This window comes from Amphiura filiformis, chromosome 1, assembly GCF_039555335.1.
Source record: "Amphiura filiformis chromosome 1, Afil_fr2py, whole genome shotgun sequence".
NCBI classification, from domain to species: Eukaryota; Metazoa; Echinodermata; class Ophiuroidea; order Amphilepidida; family Amphiuridae; genus Amphiura; species Amphiura filiformis.
The window spans coordinates 19,860,475-19,875,914 of NC_092628.1; the positions used below are offsets into that span (position 1 = coordinate 19,860,475).

General features: G+C 38.3%; 1 protein-coding gene across 2 annotated transcripts in view; it reads left to right on the forward strand.

Moving 5' to 3' along the window:
* Window positions 1-15,440, forward strand: part of LOC140165605 (mitogen-activated protein kinase kinase kinase 1-like) — a 40,098-nt gene that overhangs the window by 15,972 nt on the left and 8,686 nt on the right. The window contains exons 7-15 of one of the 2 annotated variants that reach the window (XM_072188927.1): window positions 262-446; window positions 836-951; window positions 1,925-2,136; window positions 7,203-7,457; window positions 10,073-10,194; window positions 10,776-10,867; window positions 11,591-12,510; window positions 13,277-13,580; window positions 14,104-14,235. In XM_072188927.1, coding sequence (XP_072045028.1) covers window positions 262-446; window positions 836-951; window positions 1,925-2,136; window positions 7,203-7,457; window positions 10,073-10,194; window positions 10,776-10,867; window positions 11,591-12,510; window positions 13,277-13,580; window positions 14,104-14,235 — 2,338 coding nt within the window. The remainder of the gene's footprint in view (window positions 1-261; window positions 447-835; window positions 952-1,924; window positions 2,137-7,202; window positions 7,458-10,072; window positions 10,195-10,775; window positions 10,868-11,590; window positions 12,511-13,276; window positions 13,581-14,103; window positions 14,236-15,440) is intronic. The other variant, XM_072189001.1, reaches the window with a different exon arrangement.

Genomic DNA, 15,440 nt, shown 5'->3' on the forward strand with positions numbered 1-15,440 from the left:
TTGAATTTGAAATATAAGAGCAAATGTGGAACAAACAGAGGAAAGAAGCAAAAGAACAATTCAAAATATCATAACCAAGCCTGCACCCATCATTTTTAATGTGTGCCTGTGACAATGCACCTCTGATTATCAGAGTGGCTTTTAAACAATGTAGAATTTATTTATTATTTTGAATTTTTTTACAAGTTGTGTCTTATTTCCTATTGATTCAGTTTGGTAAGATAGAAAACACTAATTAACTTTCTATGTATTCTTGTTCAGGTTGAGACTTTATTCAGGAGATACCAAAGCAGACAAAAGACCCGACTTAAGCAAAAACCTGAGAGTGACAATAATGCTAAACTAAGAAGACCATCTTCTGATGAATCCAGCACACCAGATGATACATCACGCAGTAAGAGCCCTGCTACTAATAGTGCCACGTCCAGTCTAAGTAGCGATCAAAGGTGAGTTGGAGTGATTTTTGTAGAGGGGTGTTCTCAGGTTTTGGAGGTGACACAGATGTGTGGCCAGCAGTTTGGAATTGTGGGCCTTTCGATGAGAGATTTAAAACCAAAAATGGTCTTTGGGGAGCCCAGAAAAAAGAGTATCATTCATTGAGATTGGAAAATATGAGTGTTGTAGAAAATTGTATATAATTGTGAACATATTGGAAAAATTTGTGTGAAAGAGAGTTCAATAAAAGAGGTTAGCATGGCCATATTCATGTCAGTGAGTGCACCCTCCTCTCCCCCATGATCAACACTGATTTACATGTATTGTAATTGTATATCCCGTTTGAAGTTGCAATTGTATTTGATCAATTACCTAAATTTCAATTCTTCTTTTCTTCTAGTAGCAAAGAAGAAGACCTGTGTCCTATCTGCCTGCTGGAGATGGTTGAGGGCGAGTCACTTGTAGTATGCAAAGAAGGCTGCCACAATCGCCTGCATCATCACTGTGTTGCTATATGTAAGTTACTATGTAATTGAACAGCTTCAGTACCCCTGTTTTGTCCATTAGTGAAGATTGCAAATAGCTGTCACAATCGTGCAAATCAGTTAAGTTTGATGTTAAAATATGTTGTCATTTTTGAGTTCCCTTTAGAATCAGTATTTTATGGTGAGGAAAAGCAAACATTTTGAAATTACACATGGTGTTTTTCCAAACTTCTCTACAGACCAAAGACTTCGTTTACTTTGAACAAGCTCTGCAAATATATGCTCTGAAAGTGAAACCTTTTGAGTTCCTAGCTATCACATCGTCAACATTATACCCATAATTCGTGAATGTACTGTTAAATACTGCAAAGTGATACATGAGTAAACATTAAAAAAAATGTTTGTACCTCATGAAACAAGACACTAGCATGTCTTGTATTTGTCTCGGTCCCAGCCGGTTTGTGTTCCTCCGTCACTAAACAAACCGCCTGGTGACAACCCCGAAATGACGATCACTGATTGGTTAATGAATTTCCAAATAAAACTGTTTTCAATTGGCTATAGGACATGACCTGTGTAAGTGACACTAAACATCATAGGCCCTCCACTATTTGTAGATACCGCAAATGCAAAATATACGCTAGCTTTAGCAGCCACTGAGGCGCCGATCGTCAAATCGCCTTTCATATACGCGACTTGCAGGGCGTTCTCACATACATTGTGTGGATTTATGTAACCGCAAAGCTGTCCATCAACTGATATGCATGCGCTGAAGCCCAGCGTTGATTGACAGCAAAATTTAACGCCAGTATTTATGCTGTTGATGTTCAGCCAATCAGAAAAGATGTACTATGAGGTTGTCGACGAAGGAGCACAAATCAGCTGGGACCGAGACTAGTCTTGTATTTGAAGTAAAAACATGTCTAGGATCTTATTCAATATCATTAATTAATAACAGGAATGTCAATAAAGCATTATTGTTTGCTATCTTACCATTCATATAGGGGCCACTGAATGCCAGAGACAAGGAGAACAACTCATCTGTCCTCTGTGTCGTACAAAATGGCAGGAAACCACACCAAGTGATGAGATAACAGATTCAAACAGGGCCACCACAGTGCCCAATAACACCAGGGCATCCTCCCCTGTGAGAACAGCAGAAGGTGATGGTGATGTACAGACAACGATGCCAACACAAGCACAACGATGGACAGAGGTAGTTAATAAACCATTTTGGTCATTCCTAAACGCCTTTTCAAATGGGCTAATCCATTTAAAGTCAACACTCCCCCTGTGGAATATGCTAGAAATATATTCCACAGGGGGAGTATGAATGGCAAATGGATTAGCACATTAACCAACTCCATTTACAACTCACTCTCCCTCTGTGGAAGATTCAGGTTAAATCTTTCTCAGATTGTGTATGAAATTTAAATGGAGTTGCTTTAATTTGTTCATTCCATTTGATATCCATACTGATGTGTTTCATACCCATTAGAAGACATCATTACTATTAGGCCAGTATTTTATGTTGTGATATGGTATGTGGTCGAGGTAACCAGTTATGTTACATGGGCTTCGCCTGGCCACACACTCACCTTCCGGACCCTCGATAACAGGAATGCAATGTTGTGAGTATAGGAGCTATTCTTAGACCATTGTTGTGTATAGAGCCACCTGGTAGAGGCTATGTGGGCGCCAGACTAATAACAGGGATTGTTGTATGTTCAGGTAACCAAACTGGTTACCAAACAATAATTGTTATACATTCCCTGGTACACTGCAAAATTCCTGGCGACAGAGTGACTACATCGTATTGGAACTCTGAAGTCACTACCGCCGTCACTCCCGAATAACCTACCCTATGGTGGCCGACAGAGTCACTGCAGGAGAGTGACTACATCGGAAACAAGGCAGTAGGGTACTATGCAGCAGTGTCATCACGTAGTGACTACAACTGCTAGCCTCCGATGTGTTACCTGCTCGATGCCGCGTCGGCGACTCATGATGTACACCACCGACTAGATTCCGACAGAGGTCCACATCTTGTAGTCACATCAACTATGACTTCCGTAGCCAGTGCCCCATGCGTCCTGCCTGCTCGGTGCCCAGTCGGCGAACTTCAAGGTGACTACGCTGCCAAAAGGTCGTTGACCGAACCCTGTTATGAGTTCGAACACTCTGGGGACGCTGCGTATATCTAACAAATACGCCTGATGATGACAAATACGCGTATCATGCTTGTTTACTGCTTGTATACGCTCATGAATGGAAGGAGTTGGTTTTATAATTAATTGATTGATGCATGCTGTACAGTGGGTCTGTGGTTCTACTGCCGTCTTTGTTTTTGTTTTGTTTTTATTGTGCTTTTGCATTCTTTATCATTTATATTTCAACTGTGAGACTTCCGATTCATTTTGTTTCATTTATTTATTGTTCTCTTTTATAATATTTTAATTCTTTTCGTGCTGCCTGCTTAAATAACCTCATCAACTGTGTGTTTTATTTGCAGTTCTTGTTCTTGGTTTATTTGTTTGTTTGTTTCACTTCAAACATTTTTATTTTGTTTATTTGTTTGCTTGTTTTCCCACAAAACTTATATCATTGCTTTGTTTACTTCAGTGGTTAGATGACATGTTTTGCTATCAAATTATGCCTATTTTTTCATATTTTGCATGATAACGTTATATAGGCCTATTGAAACTTTTTTTATATTTAAGACTTAATTGTGTTTTTAAAGTTTTAAAAGAGATATTAATTTTCAGCGAAGTTCGCAAAGTATGCCTATTATAGGCCTAGCATTTTCAATTTATACATTTTGATTTGCCAAAACTTTACTTATTTTGAAGCAAGAATTTTTCTGTTATATTTAAAATTGATTTATAGGCCTAGCATGCATTTTGTTTTACTTCTTGTCACTTTCCTGAAAGGTCTACTGCAAATTTATACTTTTACTGCCGTAAGTTTATGCAAAACTTTGGCTTGTGCTATTTTCTTTTTCCGTTTTTCAAAATGGTGTTTTTATAGGCCTATATTAGTTTGATTTGTTTTTCATGTTGATTTTTTTACGTTATCAAAGTAGGCCTATGCCTATAAATCGGTGTCACATCAATATAGGCCTGTTGCAATGTTTGTTTGAAATTGTCTTATTTTTTATCACATAAATATTAATGCTTGTTATGAATTATTATTGTTATAATTATTTATTTATTTTACACATTTAATATTTTAATTCATCAATAGGCCTACATGCTTCTTATAATATTCCTACTTTTAACTTCTTTATTTGCATTTTTTTTTGAAAAAGTTGTTTTCTTTAGAAGTGTTTCTTTGTTTCTTCCACTCTTCATTTATTGGTTTCTTCCTGTTTATTTATTTCTTAACTTTTTATTTATTTAGTTATTCAAATAACCACCAATTAACAAAAATGTATTTTATTCATCATATTAGTTTATTGAATTATACTTTGTTTACTGATCATGTTTATTTCTTTTACTAACACATTTATTTTATTCATCTAATATTTCCCTTATTTTTAAAGTCCAGTTTGCAATTTCCCCTCCCTAATCCCCTAAAAAAAAGCAAGAAATTAAGAATATTAATTGAATAAATCAAGAGAATATAAAAAATATGGCAATAAAAGCAAAACCGCAACCCAAAACGCCGGTACTGAGCACCCAGGCCCATTCACAGTAGTCACACCGGTGTGACTCTCCTGCGAAGTCACCAGCGCCGAAGTCACTCTGTAGAAACCTAGGAGGCTGGCTACCCGGCTATTTCGGACCGGCGATATGGAAAACCGAGGTGTAGTTTCCGATGGAGTGACATTCTGGTGACATCGGCGTCACACAGATGAGAATCTTGCAGTGTAACCAAACTGGTTACCAGGTAGTTTCTAAACGCAAGCACACACCTGACTCAGGGCTTTTTGCAGTTGAACCGTTGAATGTACACATGTCGCAAAAGGGATGTGGCTATGCTATTCAATTGTCTCTTATTGCTAAGTATTTATGCATGTATTCCGGCAGAATAAAGGGATTCCATGTGTTCATTCCATTTGATATTCATACTGATGTGTTCTGTACCCATACCAGAAGGCATCTTTATTATTAGGCCAGTACTTAATGTTGTGATATGGTATGTGCACGAGGTAACCAGTTATGTTACCTGGGGCTCGCCTGGCCACACACTCACCTTCCGGACCCTCTATAACAGGAATGCAATGTTGTGAGTTAAGGAGCTATTCTTAGATGATTGTTGTGTATAGAGCCACCTGGTAGAGGCTATGTTGGTGCCAGACTAATAACAGGGATTGTTGTATGTTCAGGTAACCAAACTGGTTACCAAACAATAATTGTTATACATTCCTGGTAACCAAACTGGTTACCAGGTAGTTTCTATCACAATGATATAAGTGCAAGTACACACCTGAGTCAGGGCTTTTTGCAGTTGAGCCTTTTATTGTACACATGTCCCAAATGGGTTGTGGTATTATCTCATAGATTTCTAAGTATAACATGTATTCCAGATTCCAGAAGAATAAAGGATTCCACCAAGTATATCCTACCATGCTCGGACTCTTTGTTATTATTAACTCCCTGATTGTGTATTGCTCTCTTATGCTACTGAGAGGTACGCAACAATACTCATATTGTGGAAGATATTTCTAACATCTTCCACAGAGGAAGTGTGATTTAAAATGGAATAGCCCGATTCAACCGAGAATTATGTCATCACTGAATTACTATTAGGCCAGTATTTAATGTTGTGATATGGTATGTGGTCGAGGTAATCAGTTATGTTACATGGGCTCGCCTGGCCACACACTCACCTTCCGGACCCTCAATAACAGGAAGGCAATGTTGTGAGTTAAGGAGCTATTCTTAGACCATTGTTGTGTATAGAGCCACCTGGTAGAGGCAACGTGGGCGCCAGACTAATAACAGGGATTGTTGTATGTTCAGGTAACCACACTGGTTACCAAACAATAATTGTTATACATTCCCTGGTAACCAAACTGGTTACCAAACAATAATTGTTATACATTCCCTGGTAACCAAACTGGTTACCAGGTAGTTTCCTGGTAGTTTCTAAACGCAAGCACACACCTGACTCAGGGCTTTTTGCAGTTGAGCCGTTGTATGTACACATGTCCCAAAAGGGATGTGGCTACGCTATTTATGCATAGTATTTATGCATGTATTCCGGATTCCGGCAGAATAAAGGGATTCCATGTGTTTATTCCATTTGATATTCATACTGATGTGTTCTGTACCCATACCCATTAGAAGACATCATTACTATTAGGCCAGTATTTTATGTTGTGATATGGTATGTGGTCGAGGTAACCAGTTATGTTACATGAGGTTCGCCTGGCCACACACTCACCTTCCGGACCCTCAATAACAGGAAGGCAATGTTGTGAGTTAAGGAGCTATTCTTAGACCATTGTTGTGTATAGAGCCACCTGGTAGAGGCTACGTGGGCTCCAGACTAATAACAAGGATTGTTTTATGTTCAGGTAACCAAACTGGTTACCAAACAATAATTGTTATACATTCCCTGGTAACCAAACTGGTTACCAAATCAATAATTGTTATACATTCCCTGGTATTTACCAAACAATAATTGTTATACATTCCCTGGTTACCAGGATAGAAACTGGGATAGAAACCAGAACTGGGATAGAAACCAGAACTGGGTTACCAGGTAGTTTCTATCCCATTGATATAAGCACAAGCACACACCTGAGTCAGGGCTTTGTGCAGTTGAGCTGTTGTAACATACACATGTCTCAAAAGGGATGTGCTATCATCTCATTTATTTCTAAGTATTACATGTATTCCAGATTCCAGAAGAATAAAGGGATTCCACCAAGTATATCCGATTATTAACTCCATGATTGTGTATCTCTCTCTTATTCTACTGAGAGGATACTCATATTGTGGTAGATGTCACTGGGACTGTGCACTCTCAACCATTTGAATGTGTGCAGTGACGGGGTGCGCATCAATCTGGAATGGATTTCGGTATATAATATACTGATTGTGGTGAAAGAAATTGCATGGAGATTGTCAACGATCTGATTCACTAAGGCTAAACGAGGCGATTTTGAAAACTGAGTCATCATCAACTTGGCGCAGCTATTGCTGAAATCCGTACACCCTTATTGGTCGCAAGTTACGAGTCTGTATAATGTCAACTAATGCTGGATTTTTCAGTGAGAGAGATCAAGAGAAAACACTTTGGCAAGTCCTTATTGTTCCTGTTTTGTCTCCCTAGGTGTTCGGTGAGGAACTTATACAGTTTTTATTCTCACGTGAGTGGACAGAAAGAGAGAATGCCCTTCATCAATTGCGACCGTCCATTCGTCTCAAGTTAGTTGGCCACGACCGCCATGACAGACATCACAGAATATCCTCTGACTCTGACACAGTCTTGGATAAAGCTGATAGACTGCAGGTGATAGAATGCGTGTGTGGGATATTGGTATCCACATGCTCGGATCCCGTCTATAATGTCTATGTGGCATCATTGGTGAGTAGGATTTATTTTTACTTCACTAAACATTTATTAAATTTGCTTAAATTATATATTAAATTCTTTTATCAATATTTGATAAGTTTACTTTGGAAGTGATAGGTCTTTTTTCTTCTCAGTTTTCTGAAAGTTTCTGGGATTGTTCTTTAAACAAATAAGTGCATCATCTGAGTAATCTTCTGAAGCAAAAAGCTTCAATTCAGGAGATTGTAAAGGAAGGAAGGTTTTATTTCAAACTCTAATGGTGTCCCGCAGGTCAAATTGCTAGAATTGAACATTTAACACACCTAAACAGACACAATGCAATTTGCAGGCAGCAGCTTAATCAGCGCCAATATTGCAACATTGAAACAAACAACTATACAAACATCAATCCAACCCAACCCCATCCCCAGTAGGCAATGAGGATAAAGTGCCTTGCCCAAGGACACAACACGTTGGCACGAAAGGGCTCAAACTCGCAACCTATGGATTATGAGTCGGGCGCCTTATCCACTCGGCCACACGTGCTCCCAAAAAGAAAAAAAGTGTTAACAATAACATTGTGCCAGACATGCCAACTAGTACGGTTTCACCGTATTTTGTACGGTAAAACGTGATAAATACGGTAGTACGGTCACCCCCAAAAAATACGGTATTCCAGAATTTTGACCAAAATAATAAAATGTTGTGTCTTAAAAAGATAAACAGCTACAAGATTAGACTACCGACTGAATTACTGGTATCATTTGACCACTTTCTTGGTCTGTTAAAGTGGTTGCCTACATCGTTTTTCTCTCGACTTTCGGTGATGCATGCACATTAAAAATTATTATTTAATAGGCCAACAAGATGCTTTCCGAAATAATTTTCTTCCGACTTGCAGATTTTTCATGCACATTAATGTTTTTTATTATCCACCTAATGCTAGGTCTTCTGAAGGTATTTAGTAAACTATTTAGCTCTTTTGGTGCAAAAGAATAAGCATAAAAGAAGGTTTCCGACCTCCTTTTACTTCCGACTTTCGCACCATGCATGCACATGAAAGAAATATTTAATAGGCCTACAAGATGCTTTCCGAAATAATTTTCTTCCCACTTGCAGATTTTTCATGCACATTAATGTTTTTTATTAACCACCTAATGCTATGTCTTCTGAAGGTATTTAGTTAACTATTTAGCTCTTTTGGTGCAAAAGAATAAGCATAAAAGAAGGTTTCCGACCTCCTTTTACTTCCGACTTTCGCACCATGCATGCACATTAAAGAAATATGTATAGGCCTACAAGATGCTTTCCCACTTTGTTTATTTAGATTCAGATGATGATGATCAATGATTTTCTGAACTTGAAAGTTTTAACAAAGCATGCTTCTAACAACATTAGAAGTAACAAAACCCAATTTGTTTGGTCTACATACTTTATCCAATTTTGTAAGGTCAAAGGTCACATACAAGGTCATAGGTCGACTGAGGTCACCAAAAAAAAAAAAAATTAATTTTCAACTGTGCATCATATATCCGGAATTCAGCTTGATCAGTTATGTAATTAAGGAAATATGACGACTTTAAGATGGCCGCTTTCCATGTAAAGTATAGCAAAGTAGCACTTTCAATGAGTGATAACTCATAAAGGAAGCATCTTTCTGTATTGATTTATTACTTTGATGGAATGGTTCTTTGGTATTGCCAAATTTGATTGCAAATTTGTAAAGTGGGCCCCTGGACCCGGGCCGTTATGTGCTCGGTCGCACAAGTGCTCCCTCTCAATTATGTGTTCTACTTTTGGAGTTTCTGGAGTTGGCAGGTACATGTATGCAAAAGGTACATATTTAAAAAATACGGTTTTAGGGTGCAAAATACGGATTTTTGTTCTTCTGAGTACGGAAATCTGGATTTCAAAGTTGGCATGTCTGTTGTGCAGATGCAGGTTCTTGATCTCAAGACTTATTGAATGGACTATTCCAGTTGAAATCCATACACCCCTATGGAAGACATGACCTTAACTCAGGGGCGTAGCCAGCTTTCTTGGTCAGGGGTGGCAAAATAAAATTTTTGGGGCACAGACGAAAAAAATTGCCGTTGCATCATACAATACATAGAGACTGTATGTCTTCGAGCTTCCCGAAAAGGGCCTTATTGGAATGATGTGCGCGCATAGGGCGAAAAAAATGGTATTTTACACTATTTTCACCCATTATCCGGCTTAAAAAGGGAAAAATTTTGCATTTTACACTATTTTGGCCCTGAATTTTTGGCCCCTTGCCAGTTTTCTTTTCCTTTGCCCTCCTGATTTTCTCTTTCATTTTTTTTGTCAGAGGGCACTTTTTCTTTCAATTTTTTTTTTGTCAGGGGGCACTCTGCCCCCAGCTGGCTACGCTACTGCCTTAACTGCCACACAGGGGGTGTAGATTTCAAACGGAGTCACCCATCCATTTGAAACTCACACTCCCTATGGGGAAGATTAAAGTCATGTCTTCCATAGAGGGTATATGGATTTCATCTGGAATCACAAAAATGTAAAGATATCATAATTGTGTATCCAGTAGATTTCTGATTCAATACTTGATTGAAAGAACTATATTTTGCTTTGAGAAGTGTGTTGACAAAAGTGAAAAATGTCTTCCACCATTACAGAAAGGACTGCGTTGCTTGTTGGGATGTGTATCAGGTGTGGAAGAGTCTGATAGGAGACATATCAAGGAAAACCTGAAGCCTTTGATAGAGACTATACTACTCAAATGTGCTGATGGAAACAGGTAAAGGAGACATTAAGAAGTATTCCCGTTCTATTGCAGTGTTGACAATCAATTGACCTTTTTGGTAAATCCCATAATTCCTTGCGGTTATACCCCAGAAGTTGTCATTTGACGTCACGCTGACCTGCAATGTGCACATCGTTGTGACATCTGGGGTCTAACCACAAGGAATTTATATTATCGGATACAGGAAATAACACTGGGCAGAAAGTTTTTGGGTGATTTCCCAATTTCTAGAAATGATCAGCCAATGTATTTGAATCTGGTAGTATCAAAATTTGTGGAGAAAGTACATTGTTCATTGCTTGTTAACTGGTTTTAATAACTGAGCATTTTGCAACTAATTTGAAACCCAAATTATACCATGATCAGAACTGGCTTTGAAGTCCCGTCATCTGCCTGACAATTTAAATACAGCAATGAAGAGAGACTGCATATGGCACCTTTTTCTACTACTGCAAATTAAACCCTTGATCTCTTGCGCCAGATGCCAAGACTTAAACCAATGCAATGTGTGATGCTGCTAATAATATACATTACTTGACATAGTTCATTGATTGATGGTACATTTAATATTTCAGACGAGTTAGCCAATTATCCGTTTCTGCACTGATGGAACTGAGCAAAGGACAGAATGGAGAACTAGCTACAGCAAGGGAACTGGAAGAACAAGGTATGTTATGGCAATAGTAAATTGTAGAAATTAAAGTTAAGAAATGGTACACAATAAGGCCAAAAAGTCCCTGGCGATTTCAAGTGTACTCTACCCCAGAACTATTATATACCCAACATTTAATACATATGATTACGCCCACGGTGAAAAAGTGGTGAACAGTTGTACCGAAGGGTCTCCTCAAAATTACAAGGGAACTCTGTCGTATATTGGTCATACGAAAGATAGAAACACACATTTACACTCATACTTGTTTGTTATAAGAACTGCATATACATTATTGTGACCTTCAGTTGAGGCACATTAATAGTTGAGGCCATTTCAATGTACTTCAAGTTAATTCAATCAGTAGCAACTATTTTAAACTGTTGCGATTTGGTAGTTCACAGCATCTTGCGAATGGTAGTGAGCTTTGGCAAAAATTGCATTGATCATTTCATACTGAATGTGTAGAAGAATTCAAGTATCACAAATATACTTTTGTAGCGCCTGTGGTTGTTGAGTTATGTTGTAAAGAGGGCTGAAACAACACTTTTGTAAAACGTACATAACTCATTAACAACAATAAATCAAACAAGTTTTCCAAGTATATGATTTGTAAAATGAACTTTTGCAAAACATCAAAGTACCATTTTTCAATAATGAAAATTGATATTTTAGCTGCTTCGACCAACAATACCGCGTCTACCCTTTTAAAACATTATTTTAAACATTATTTTACAGACACGACTGGACTTGAAGCATTACATTTTGTACTCAAATGCATCTTGGACATGAGACATGTATCTCATCTCCCATGGCAACACATTCTTGGTCGTCTTAACGTCCTGGAGAAACTTGTAGAAACGTTCTCCTCCGATATCATTCCCTCCACTACCCAAGAATTGGACTCCACCCATGAACCTTTAACTGCTGTGGTGAAATTTGTCCTGTCAGCTGTTACTAACACTCACATCAAAGTTTCTAAAGTGAGCAAGAGGATATTTGCGCATTTATGTAAATCCATTGTTCAAATGCCAAGGGTGTACGAGGACATTTTAGAGATTGTTTTAAGACTGGAGCCAGATGCTGCCAGGCGTATGGAAAGAAGAATGCAAAGAACATTGGACGAATACGAGTCGTGTAGAAATGTGGAGGAATATGATGACGATGAAACATCTGTTACTGAAAGTGAAACCACACCACCCCCGACTCCTAAAAGAACTGCTGGCTCACCACATAAAGAAAAAGTATCGAGACACACTTCAAGACCTCATATAGACATGGCTCATGTGAGCCCAAGTAAATCAAGATCAAGGAAGAAGGAGAGTAACGTTTCAAATAAACAAGACTTGGAGCTTGGGACTAGGGGTGCTACAAATGATGAATCGTCTGATTTGTCATCAATATCACCTATTTCCCCACGAGGAGAACCAATTTCATTCAAATCGGAAGTTACAACTCCCAGCATCTCTCCACAACGAGGAGGACCATTTGCGGACAAGACCTCAAATGTTGTGAATTGTAAAGAACAGATTGAAATGGAAGAAGCTGAGGCAATAGCAGTTGCTATGGAAACATCCTTGGTTCAGAATCCATTACCGGTTGTGCCAGGACTTACACCTCAAAAAGGAACTGATGTTATTGTACATGTACAAAGTGAGGTAAGAAACTGTTTCTTTTTTCAAACCACTACAAAATCAAATTTAAAAGTGAAATGGCAATGATGAGAAAGAGATACGATAAAGCTCCCAACAAACCATAGGTTCTGTTCAATTGGGCTAATCCGTTTAAAGTCCACACTCCCCCTGTGGAAGATTTTGGAAATATCTTTCACAGCGGTAATATAAATTTGGACCACCTGTTTGAAACTCACCCTCACTCTGCTGTGGATGATTCAGGTTGAATGTTTCTCAGAGGGTGTATGAAATTCAAATGTAGCTGCTTAATGTGTGCATTCCATTTGATATTCCCCTTGTGTAAGATATTTCTAACATGGACCCAGGGTAGTGGGGATTTTGAATGGCATTGCCTATTGAGAATTGCAATTACCAATATAAGTGACACGATCAATTAAAGTAAGGACAACATCGCAAAAGATGTTTTTGAGTTCTGAGCTAATCTTACCAATTTAAATGTTTATGTTGTGATTAAATACTCACTAGTGATCGAACACATTTTCACAATTGCTACAAATTTAAGTCGCTGCTAGCACTCAAAGTTGCGACAAAGTTTCCTTTAAGTCAAGTAAGTCAAGTTAGATCACAAAAATGCTACCCCTTGTGATTGCTTCATTGATATGCCCTTAACAGTTCGTCATCAAGCTGCAAAATCTGAAAATCAACTTTACACAACATTGTCCTTAGCTTGATTAGGTTGCATATAAAATTTAGAATCAAACCAAAATGTTTTTTGTTTGTTTGTCTACAGAACGGAGAGGATACTCCTGATGGTATGTGCTATTTGGAAGGTGAACATTGGGTCAAAGGAGCCTTACTTGGGACAGGTGCATTCTCTAGTTGTTATCAGGCCAGAGACATCAGAACAGGTGCACTGATGGCACTCAAACAAGTCTCCTTTTATCGCAATACCAGCAAGGACCAAGAGAAGGTGACATCATGTTTGATGCGAGAGATCAAGCTTTTGGTTGAATTGGATCATCCTAATATAGTGAGGTTGCTAGGGGCAACACAACATAATGGTCATTTTAATCTGTTTGTGGAGTGGATGGCTGGTAAGTATGTTGTTATGTGTACAACGACTCTGAGAAGTCAATCTTTTTATTTTGAAGCTTGTGATATTTCATGTGCTTGGGACAGTCATCCTATGAAGTTTCCTTTTCCAGTTTCAAGTGGAATCCTATATCCAGGAACCTCCTGCCAGGAAATTTGTTTGGGAAATTCTTCCCAAAATAAAGAAATATATAAAATTATATTGGGAAATATTGCTATTTTTGTTTGAAATTTGCCTTACCTTGTGTGGTTTTTCAGGTTTTCCACCTTGTTCGTGTTTTTATCCTTTTAAAATGTTCAGCCCATTTATATAATTTTTAGCCATTAAAGGTTGATCTTATGCCTAGCCTTACCTGGAATCATTCTGGAATCATTCTGATTTTGAAATTGCTAAGCTGGAACATTTGAAAAGAAAAGTGGAGTGAAGAAACAAATTCTGTCAAACACCATCTGACAGTTCAGACTAGGTTACTAATTGAATGGAATTTTGAACTACTATTTTTTATGTTTCCTTTCTCTCTGTAGGTGGTTCAGTGGCTACTCTTTTATCATCCTATGGTGCATTTGAAGAATCTGTCATTGTATCATACCTAAGGCAGCTTTTGATTGGTGTAGGATTCCTACATGAAAAGCAAGTGATACATAGAGACCTCAAAGGTAAGAAAATAGCTGCCTTCAGTTACTATTTAGGCAATGATTCCAAAGCACCAACAAAGGTGTATAAATTGCTATATTTTTATGTCTCCCATCGGCATTGTGCCTGCTGTATAGTGAATTGGACTTTATGTCAACTTAAATTCACAAAGGCAGAACAATGAGCAATAAAAAGCAAAAGAAAGAAAAAGCAACAAACAGATCTACAAAATAGGAATAATTCACTACTTTACAAGTAGAAATGTTTGTGTTACAGTTTTTTTGGCTTTACCAATTGGGAAATGGTTACTTGTTTTTAAATTCATGATTCTAAGCTCCCTTACATTGTCCTATATACACCAATGGAATACATTTATGTGCTGACATTTTCACACCAGCTGATTGGAAGATGAAAAGTGTGAACATATATGTAGTGTAAAAATATTCACCTCAGTATTTGTATCCCCAATATAATGAACCTGAATATTTACAGGAGTCTGCTGAACATTAGCATATTTTTGGCTATATTCCAATGACTTGGTAATGTGGATTCATGTACAGAGAACTGGATCTTCCCATGTACAATGAATAGTTCTGAAAACATAATCTGTGACAATGAACCCTCCAAGTTCAGCTCAAGTTTAACCATCTGTTATTGGTATAACCATGGCTTCCAGCTAAAAAGGAAAAGCTAACTAGAGGCAAATGGTGGTCATAGACCACAAACCTAGCTGGGGCATGTTGGTGTTGTGGAGGTATCTGTCCCCTGCAAAATGTTCCAAAAATGTTCCCCTGTCATGAGGTTTGTTGTCACCGAGTTTTGAGTCCTGTACTCCTCACAGATGTCCAGAAAATGCAATTCTAAGATTTGACCCAGATGACCTTTGACCAGACCCCTGCAAGATGTTCCATAATTCACCCCTGGTCATGAGTTGTCACCGAGTTTGAGCCCTGTACCTCTTACAGATGTTCAGATAACGCAATTCTAAGATTTGGCCCCAGAATGATTTCTTTTGAGCTGACCCGTGCAAAATGTTCCAATATGTTCCCCAGGTCATGAGGTTGTCACCGAGATTGAGCCCCGCACACCTTACAGATGTCCAGATATTGAAATTCGAAGATTTGACCCCAGCTGACCTTTGACCTGCTCCCTGCAAAATGTTCCAACATGTTCCCCTGGTCATGAGGTTGTCGCCGAGATTGAGCCCGTGCCCTTACAGATGTCCAGA